Genomic DNA, 11,143 nt, shown 5'->3' on the forward strand with positions numbered 1-11,143 from the left:
GCATTGATTAGGATAAATGAAAGGACGTGGATCTGTTCTCCTGTATATCAGATTCTGGAAATAAAAAATCAATAAATAAAATGCATGCGCTATACAACGCTGGACTTAATAGACATCTGTCTCACATCAGATAAAATATTTCTTCAGGTTTTTGTGTGCATGACTGAATAACATTTGCCTACATTTCCTATTTCCTGTTCAAGCTACATTCTTATCAAAGTGCAATAAATGTTTAGACTGATATGCAAATCAGTTCAGTTCAATGAATCGTATGAATGTGGGCCTCTCAGACCAGCGTTTGGCAGTGCAAGACCACTTCATGCCTCACATTTGTCTGGATTTCACATTCTTTGTCATGAATTTTCTCAAGCACAATGACTGTATAAGACTGTAGAAAGAACATTACCTATAATCACACACTCCAGTGCTCATGTTAGTTCTCACTCTCCAGTGTTCTGTAGTGTTTAAAGACTATGATCACACTATGATGGGTTCCTTTTTGAGTCTGGTTCCTCTCAAGGTTTGTTCCTCATAACATCTAAAGGTTTTTTTTCTTTGCCACAGTCGCCATGGCTGCTCATCATCAGGGATAAACACACATCATTTACTTTCACTGTTAAATTTTGTAAAGCTGCTTTGAGACAATGTGTGTTGTGAAAAGTGCAATAGAAATAAACTTGACTTTACAATGACTCTAAGGAACCAAGGAAACTAAGTGAATGCGAGACAGTGAGACACTGACCTTCAGAGCTTCATGCTCAATTAATTAGAACTGGAAAGACATGGGGGTCTCTCATTTGTATACTATGCGTGTTCATGGAATGCATTTTGGGGCATTTCATAAGCATTAGAAACATAAAACAATTTAAATTTCGAAATTGATGTTGCAAAGTGTACAAGGCCCAAGAACCTTTACATCCACCTTAACCTTCAGTGAAGAACCCTGAGAATAAACAAACAGGTTTTCAAATAGAAACTCTCAGTTTTTGGAGCCACTAAACACATGTACAGATTTGTTGATCTTTTCCTTTAATAATAATAATAATGATGATGATGATGATAAGTAGGAGGAGGAGGAGGAGGAGGAGGAAGTCACGACATTTGTATATAATAATGATAATAATAAAAATAAAAATAATAATAATAATAATTATATTGATGATAATAATAATATTAATGATGAGGAGGAAGTAATTGCGTATGAATATAATAATAATAATAATAATAATAATAATAATAATAATAATAATAATAATAATAATAATAATAATAATAATAATAATAATAATAATAACAATAAAGTAATAACAATATTGAGAATGATGATGATGAAGATAAAGGAAGGGTCACAGCTTGAGTATAGGGAGGCCCCCGGCTGAACAGAGCGCGCGCGCGCTTCCGCGCGGGCGCGCGTCGTCGCACGCACAGCCGAGCGCGAGCAGAGCGGACGGAGAGCGCGCGCGCCGCGTCTCCCGGACTTGGCAAACCAACAGCTACAACACAAACAAACCCAAAAACAGAGAAAAAGAAAGAAAGGAGAAAAAGAGACATGGGACTCGAAAAAGAGAAAGCGGAGACGTGCGTGTTCCTGGACGAGAACGTGTTTCACAGCACCATCGAGCCCGTTCTCAAGCAGAAGAAAGAGAAAGCGCGTGCGCCGACACCGGACCGGGACCCTAGAGACATTAACGCGCACCTGAAGGTGAGACATTCAGAAGGGCATCGATTTCTCCTGTGATCGGTATTAAGCTTTATTACAGTTTCTTTGCATGATGGAATCAACTGAAGGAGAAGGTGATCGACTGCGTCCCAAATCTAGAGACCTAGAGGCTTGATCTGTAAACCATTTGTGTTAATGCAACACACACACACACACACACACACACACACACACACACACACACACACACACACACACACACAGACACAAAAGCTAAACAGACAACATTTATTTATTTATTTATTTATTTATTTATTTATTTATTTATTTATTTATTTATTTGTTTATTATTTCATCCATTCATTCATAATATCAGGGTACATGTCTCTAAGGACAAGGAGTGCATTTATTACAACCCTGGAGTGTAAGAAGTCCAGCATCATTAGAGAAAAATGGATAAATGGATAAATCACAAATGTTTATTTGTTCTCCCACGCCGGCATTCACCCGAGTCTGAAAACGAATCAATAATATGCATGAATTATACAATGCTGGAACTCTTAGATCCTTTATGTATATTAGATTGGAAATGTATTATGAGATGAACATATTATTTGGAATGAAAATATGCCTCCTGGTTTTGTGCTGGTGATTGTGTAGCGTTTGCGTACATTTCCTGTTTCCATTCACATCCATGTTCCATTCACATTCTAATTATAAAATGTGTAGAAACTTGGGCCCACAAGCCAGAGTTGGTCCATGGTGACTTTCGGTTTGTCCTCCTAAGCCATATGCAGTTCACAGTTTTATGGACATTGTCTCAAAGCAGCTTTGCAAATATAAAACAGTTATAAAATATCAATGTATACATTTAGTGCTTTTATGTTGATCCCTAAACAGTGAGCGAGTGGCGACGGTGGCAAAGAAAAACTCTCTGAGATGGTATGAAACCTTGAAAGGACCCAAAAGCGAACCTGACCTCATCCTCAGCAACGAATGTCCATTCATTAGAAGAGAGAATCAAATGAGAGAAAAAAGTAATTGACACAAATTAATATTTAATTTTAATTTAACAGTTAATATAGTCAGTTTTTTATTTATTTGTAAGCCATGAAAAAACTCTGACTCCGACTTTGCCTTTAAGACGGCTCGATTTGGAAAGAAAAAAAAAAGGTTGTGGAAAATAAGGACCAGCTTCATGTCTTTTATTAGATCACTGATATTACACACATGTCTGTGTTGCTTTTAACCTGAATTAGGCTTCAATCTGTATTGTGGTAAAAAACGTGATTTTTTTTTATGGTTTCATCATAGTACACGTGTCATTGATGTAGAAAGCCTTTATTTACTCATTTGTTTATTTATTTATGAATATTATAAAATCATAAATGGGGACCAATGTCGACTTTATTTCTGATATAATACAGTGTGGTATTTATTTCAACGGCGCTCATTCTATAAATCCGCGATTGATGCAGCGTGCATTTCCGTTTGACCATTTTTATTATAAATAAGTATTTCTTTACTTTGATTATAAAAATATAACTCGAAAATCACCAAAAGTTTGTTTTACTGATGCGCCGAATCTCAAAACAGGCACCAAAATCAGCCATGATGCACACATCCGGCAATTAAAACAGTCCGTGTGGAAACATAGTAAAAGTTTCGTCTGGTGTCCTGACAATTTACGTCATTCAAAAGAATGACTTTAAAACATTGACGTGAATATTTAGAGTTCGGTTTCACTAATAAACATACATTTGCATAAAGCATCAGTATTTGTCCATGTTGATTAGAGTTTTAAAAACTTCAAAGGTATTCATTGAAGGTACATTTAGAACAGATACGAATGTTAGATTAAGTTGCGATTAATCGTAAATTGACTCATGACAAACATTTGATTAATCACGATTAAATATTTTAATCGATTGACAGCTCTAATGAACACTACTGCATTTCTGTTGCACACACACACACACACACACACACACACACACACACACACACACACACACACACACACCATTGTACACTGCTTTATGTGCCATTTAAATGTATATATTTCTTTCGAGTTTCATTTTAAGTTTTGCAACACATTTTCTGGCGTATTGTTTTCAAGCTGCACATTTGAGTCCTTACACAAATCCTTTGACTTCTGAGCTCTGTGAATTCATTCTCTGTTTCCGTTCCTCCTGCAGGTCGACTTCGTAGACGTGATCGCCGAACCCAGCTTCTCACACAGCCTCGACTCGGTGTGGATCGGCAGCCATGCGCTTTTCGAGCTCATTAAGTTTGTGTTTTACCGGGTCCTGACGACGCTGCTGGCCGTCCCCATGGCCTTCGTGGCAGGCCTTGTTTTCGCCGTCCTGAGCTGCGTACATATTTGGTAATGAAACGAGGCTTTTGGCCGGTTTGAACATTTTTAGGGAACATATTTTAAGGCTGCATCACTGATGTCCTGTTTGCCTTGGCTGCTGGCCGTCTAGATAAAGAGTGGCATTAGGCAAAAAGTTAATTCAGGAAGGAAAGGGAGAGACATCAGATATAGGTTATAATATAGTCGTTATAAAGTACAAATGAAAGCAAAAATTGCGAGAGAATTGATCTCTATGAAACCTTCTGATCAGATTTGTCCTGGTGGACCAGAAACTCCGCCGCTATAATTAGCTGAGTCACATGATCTCATGTAAATCAACCTGTTCCTGATAGGCCACGATTGAACAAACAGCATTATGAAACACATTGTAAATGTATTATTTTGTAAAAATGGAAAGATGGTGGCTCCGCAAAAAAAATCACCAAAATCGTTAAGAGGGGATTAGTCGGGAAAGCAAACAAGATACTTAGTCTAGTTTAAATTTTGCCAAACATTTTTTGCTGTTATCACGTTACGCCACTCAAAAGATTTACCACGAGATACAATTGTTGCATTTGGCAGATGCCCTTAACAAGAGTGACATACAATTGAGCAGGGGGAGGGTTAAGGGCCTTGTTAAAGGGCCCAGTAGTGGCAGGATTTGAACCTATGACCTTCTGAGCCAAAGCCCAATGCCTTCACCGCTGATCTACCACCTCCTCCGGTTAATATTCGCTACAGAACGTTTAGGATTTAAGAGGGGATTAGTCGGAAAAGCAAACAAGAGGCTAAAGTTAACCCTCAGCATGATGCTAACACCACCATGCTTTAACATGTTTGAGATAGTGATATTTCAGCAAACCACTTTTATTTATATACTGCATTTATTTGTATTTATTTGTTGAACGTTTTCAACAGGTTTCTATTATTGTTTTTTTTTTAATAGCTAATTGCTAACTAGCTGTTTTGTAGAGATGTCATTGGAATGTCACTCTCAACCCTCCAAGCAGAAGTCAAAGGTCTGAGCTACCACCTCTCCATGGAGATCACCGACCTCAATTGGAAAGCTGGCTGCACCCCAGGCTTCCTTACCTCACCTACACCAGTATCTGACTTTACTATGGAAGTGGTAGCTTAAAGTTTAAGGGTCTGACTTGCTGTTTGGAAGGTTAATTGATAAAGCTGACCACAACCAACATGCCACTTTTGGACCTTTGAGCAAAGCTTTTATCCCGCTCTGCTCCAGGGGCGCTCCATCATGGGGAGGTGGTAGCTCAGTGGTGAAGGCTATAGGTTACTACCCTGGTATCGCCAAGCTGCCACTCTTGTGGCCCCTAAGCAAGGCCCTTAACCCTTATTGCTCCAGGGCATCATGGCCAACCTTGTGCTTCCTTACAAGCTGGGATATGTGAAGAAATAACTCAATGTCCTGTAGTGTATCTATGACAAATAAAATATATTAAAGTGTATTAAAGGGGCATTAAAGCACAAATCTCCACAAGCACTCTCCAAAATCTAGTGAAACATCTTCTGAGTAGGGTGGCGGCTACTAGAACAGGAAAAGGGGGCTAAATGTAGAACGGGATGTTCATGTTGTGTGTTTTGGAAGTTGTAGTCTACGTTAGCATGCCTGTGTGGGTTGCTGGAAGTTCTCTATGGACTTGACAGTCTGGTATGCAACCATGTAGCCATCGTTTTTATTTTATTGCCCAAAAGACATGGTATTAAACGTCTTGGTGCTAATGGAGACCCTCGTTTTGATCTGTTAGCATGAAGACAAGAGTTCATGTGCTCTGTTTTGGATTACTGCTTCAGTGTACTGTGTCCTTGAGTAACAGAATAACAAAACAAAAAGTCTTGTGCTTTGTGTAGAACATGTGGAAACAAGTATCAACGCTGTTTGTATGAATGTTCATGGAAGATTAAACCACATCAGAAGGTCACTTTATGAGGATTTTAACAGAGCGATATGACTAATATGGATAATATGAATAATCCCTGGACTTTTTATTGTAAAATGCAGGATTCTTGTCACTAAATCATGTTGCAAATCAGTACAAAGTTCTCCTGACTGACCTTCTTTATCCTATAAGGAAATGTTTTCATCCTGATGTGCGTGATCTCGTCCATCAAGCACTGATGATGTAATGATGTCGGTCTTATTCTCACTCCTTGTATGGTACATGGTGCACAACCTAATACTGGGTTTGAGTGGGGGGAGGGGAATCTCAGTGGTAAAGATGTTGGACTTCTAATCAGAAGGTTGTAAGTTCAAATCCCACTACTATTAAGCTGCTGGGGCCCTTGAGCAAGGCCCTTAACCCTTAACAGCTAGTTATATAAATGAGATAATTGTAAGTCGCTCTGGATAAGGGCGTCTACCAAATGGCATAAATGTTTGTGTTAATCCACAATAAAATTGTCAGTCATTTTGGCTCTAAACTGCATGTAAATAAATAATAAAACAATAAAATGAATATAAATGCTGACAAATGAAGAATTTATTTTTTCTGTATTTATTTTTAACAGGTGTTTTAATTGAAAATCTTTAAAAATAATAGTCATCAGTTTGTCTACCAACTGAGCGGAGATAAAAATAAATAAAATAAAGTTTAATTTAATTAAAAAAATTTAATCAAAAATATTTTTCCCCAAAAATTGCAAAATAAAAAACGTGTTTTTTTAAGAAATAAATTTGCTATCATTAAAAATGTTTTTTTGTAAACACCGTAGAATAATTATTTGCAAATAAATATATTTAAAACTAATAACATATTACACGATACACTGTATTCTTCTGCAGTTCATATTTCTAATAATAACTGATGTAAAGTTTTGTTGGAGAAATGGTAAAAGTGTAAAAAACATTTTGACTGAGGGCGTCAATCATTTTGGAGTAGATGGTGGGAATGTATTGGATTTCATACAACGTGTTGTTTTTGTGTGTGTACAGGTTGATCATGCCGCTGGTGCGGACCATCATGATGACGATGCCCTCCATCCAGGTGATCTGGTCAGGTCTGATGGATGCGCTTATAAGGCCGATATTCCAAAGCGCCGGCGGCTGTTTGTCCTCTGTCAGCGCCAAAATGTGGAAGTCCGACGTGCTTTAAATGCTTTCTACTGTGTTTTTGTTTTTGGCGGAGATCCCAGATCTGATCAATTACACCTGAGTCCTCGTCAGGCGCAGCTCCATCAGGTGTGTTTGCTTTGGCCTGGGATCAGACGTACGCTCTCTCTCTCGCTGAATACTCCCTGCCTCTCCGCTGACATGTGACCGAACGTCTAGACCGTGGAAGGAAGCTTGTGCGCTTTAATGTAAACTGCACTACTCCTAGTGGACAGCATCATTAGGTATCAAATACTTTCGCGCCACTTTAAAGCAAACAAATATATTTAATATAAATGTGCTCTTGTACTGTATATGAGAAGAGTGTTAGATGTGTATAGAAGTCTAGAGACGCTTTTTTGACTTCCTGTTTCCTGCCTCGGTTTGTATTTATATTTACGCACCACAGCAGCGGCCGAATTCTCAAATCCGATTGGTCGAATGTTTTATTAATAGTAATATGCCCATTATGAGAGATTATGATAACTACGGTTGCTATAGTTACTAATTGTTCGCGGGCGGACGCCTCGCATAAACAGGCTACACGTTTATAGTGATGTGCTCGTTAACGATACGTTAGTGTTGCCATGGTAACAGCTCATTCACAGGACAGACACTTGATGTAAGTCTCCAGTGTCAGAGCTCTGTTTCAGTCAATTCGTAAAGAGAAGTGTTAAAATTCGTAAACGGAAAAAATTAGGATCTAGTGGAACGTCCATTTATAGCTGCTATGATGAAAGAACATTTCACAGACGATACACAACATGAAATGTAACTATAAATGGATAAAAATATGACAATTAGTCTTAATTTTGGCGTCTTGTTATTACGACACAATGTTCCCCAGATTTACTATTAAAAATGTTTTGTTTTATTTACAAAATGAATGATTTTGTATTTACATGACTGTCCCAATGATTTATGAGTACTGTCCTTTTTTTCCAGTCTATTTGCCTTGTAAATATGCACTGGCCATACTGCCTGTGTGTGTGTGTGTGTGTGTGTGTGTGTGTGTGTGTGTGTGTGTGTGTTTCAATATCCTCTCTCCGAAAAGAAAGGCCGGCTTGTTTGTGCAGTGCAACACGAAGGTTTCAGGTGTACTTTTTCATTTTTTCCTTTCCGCCCTGTACAATGATGTAATGTATCAGGCATCCCGAGTGCAGCAGAGAACACCTCGCAGAGTCTCTCCCTCCGTTCACTCAATAAAACCTCTTTTTTTGCACGTGATTCTCTTGTTGTTGTTGTTCTTTTTTTTCTGAACAGTGACTGCGGGGAAAAAAAACATAAATTGGCCCTTGTTTTTTTCCGCTGCAAATGGGATTATGTGCTTAGCTTTGTGTTTAACTGAGGGCTCATTAGCCTGAGGGCAGTTGACAAGTGGGAGGGGGAAGTGGGAGGGTGAAGTGGGAGGGTGAATCGAAGTGTATAGACGCTGTAGATCAGCCGTGGGTTGTGTGTGTGTACGGGTGTGTGGGGGATATTACGCAATGGAGGGACGGCGAAGGTAAGTTACTGGGGGACCCATCTCAGGGCACAATCACACTCACCTAGGAACCATTTTAAAATGCCGATCATCCAACACAGGTCTTGGCACTGGTGGAGGAAACCGGAGCACCCAGAGGAAACCCCTAAACCACAAGGAGAACATGCAGTTCCTCCCCAAACTGTTAGCACAAAGCTGGATCCAAAGGTCTATAGATGTCATCATTTTTCTCTCAAACTATAAAACCCAAACCTGTTCCAGAATGACAGTGGTGTACTGTACATAAATCCAGCTCCATGAAGATCTGCGTTACATGCGTTGGAGTGGAAGATCTCCTGCTACAGAGCTCCGACTTTAACTCTAACTTTTACTGATCACCTTTGGAAAGAATGTCAGGCCTCCTACATCAGCACCTGACTTTACTAACACCCTTACAGCTGAATGAGCAGAAATCTCAAGAAAACCTAGTGGAACATCTTCCCAGGAGAGTGGAGGTTATTATAAGAGCAAGTGGAGACTAAATGTGGAATGAGATGTTCGAAATCATGTGTCAAACTCAAGGCTCGCAGGCAACATCTGGCGTACAAGGAATTGAATCTAAGACGGCACAACGAGACAAAACATCAGGAGAAGCTGAAAAACCTGAATGCAGAGCAGAAGATACAGAAAGTAGAAGAGTTAAAGAAGAATATGACATTTCAGCAGACGTTTTTCACCAGAGCAAAAATCACAACGTGAAGCTGGTGTGAAAACAGAGGAGATCAGAGTCACATAAGCCGGTTATTTACTGAGGGGGGGTTTCTGAAGAGCTGCATGATGAAGGTGTGAGACGTCTGGTGTTTTTGACTGGAGATATTTTTATGGAGAGCAAAATATTTTAAGTTATTTAAAGTTTAAGTTGATTTAATTCTGGAATAATATTCCTGCCTTTTTTATTCATATTTACTTTAAAAAAAAACATTTAGTTTTAGTTTTTAATAAATGTTTATCCTGTTCCGCCCATGACCTAAAGTGTGCTTTAGGTTGAGTTTGACACCTCTGACATCGATGAAGGACATGGCAATTTGGTCAACTTTTGTCTATATAGTGTATTTTTTAGTAAGTTGGCTTTGGCATTCTAAGATCATCCAGTTTCCATCCATCCATCCATCCATCCATCCATCCATCCATCCATCCATCCATCCATCCATCCATTCACTCATGTTCTACACCACTATGGTCTTGAAGGAGTCTGGAGCCTAAAGGGGCCCAACAAACTGGGGGACCCACCTCAGGGCTCACTCTCTCTCTCTCACACACACACACACACACACACACACACACACACACACACACACACACACACACACACACACACACACACACACACCCTTTTTCCAATAAAAGCCTTTCTTTTATTTGAGTCTTTCCATTTTGCATGCGGTCACAGATCAGTGCCGAACCGTGCCCCAGCTCTAAAATTCATTCCAGAGCTAAAAAAAATGAAGGTCTCAGTTCAAGCCACGCCCCCTGATCATCTTGTCACCCGGGTGCAGTAATTGGTTCCTGAGCTCCGGTATGCCTTGGCCTCCCCCTCGCAGCTGAAGCATGAACTTCGGTACCCGAGCAAGAATTTGCCTAGATTTCTTTTTGTCCCCTCAGGAAACAACCTCCAGCGATTGTTCATCATCTGGAGACAGCTCGTAGAGCCGGATTTTCTGGGGTTTTTTATTTTTTATTATTCTTGTCACACTTTAAATATCACATGAAAATCCAGTAATGTGTGCACAGGAATCACAAATCACCGTAACAGAACAGAGCAGGACATTGTGATGTCGGGAAGCATCAGATTTTGATTACTGTGTCCTATATGAACGGTTAGGTCAAAAGTATTGGGACACACATCTTTTACTATTACCACCTTCTTTGGAAAACAAAAACAAAACTCCACAAAGCCAGCTCCATGAAGATGGGATGGGAATGGAGCGGAAGATCGACTGCCAACCCTAGTAAGGTTCAGGTTCACAATCAGGTGTCCACAAACTTTTGCCTGTAGCGTGTATTTCTTATTAGAAAGAAATAAGGTCAGGATATTTTTCTATTTCTACAGTATGTCCAATGCTGTTGTTGGATGTTATTGGTGATGTTAGTATGAAAACATGAAGTTCTTGAGTGTTTAACATGATGACAGGGCACAGAGCTGACACCTGAGGTATAACGAGGTTAGGCCATTTAGATTTTCACTTCATAGCATCCTCATTTCCTCTCTTTTTATCCTCACCTACATATAGGTGGACAAGAGAATAAATCCTGATCTTCTGCCTCATGGTTTGGTATGACGACTGCACAGTCTCAGAAAACATGAGAAGATCTGGATTTCTCTAGCAGTGACTGATGCCTGCTACCACAAACCCTCCATCCACAACAGCACTGTAGATGTCATGGACTCGTAACTCATACATTCAGCGTTTCTCCGGAAGAAAATTTTCCAAATAGCCTCTTCTCTGCAGAGTATCAGAGACATTTCACTGTTAGAAGACACTTTTTTCTTTTAAA

General features: G+C 39.4%; 1 protein-coding gene across 1 annotated transcript; it reads left to right on the top strand.

The window, feature by feature from the left end:
• The first annotated feature begins 1,366 nt into the window (after positions 1-1,366).
• Positions 1,367-8,352, top strand: cav2 (caveolin 2). The gene is made up of 3 exons (XM_083559940.1): positions 1,367-1,702; positions 3,859-4,046; positions 6,970-8,352. Exons 1-3 carry the CDS (start codon positions 1,550-1,552, stop codon positions 7,127-7,129), a joined length of 501 nt encoding a protein of 166 aa, XP_083416066.1. The 5' UTR covers positions 1,367-1,549; the 3' UTR covers positions 7,130-8,352.
• Positions 8,353-11,143: the final 2,791 nt, after the last annotated feature.

Source organism: Silurus aristotelis, assembly GCF_946808225.1.
Source record: "Silurus aristotelis genome assembly, chromosome: 14".
In the NCBI taxonomy this organism is placed as follows: Eukaryota; Metazoa; Chordata; class Actinopteri; order Siluriformes; family Siluridae; genus Silurus; species Silurus aristotelis.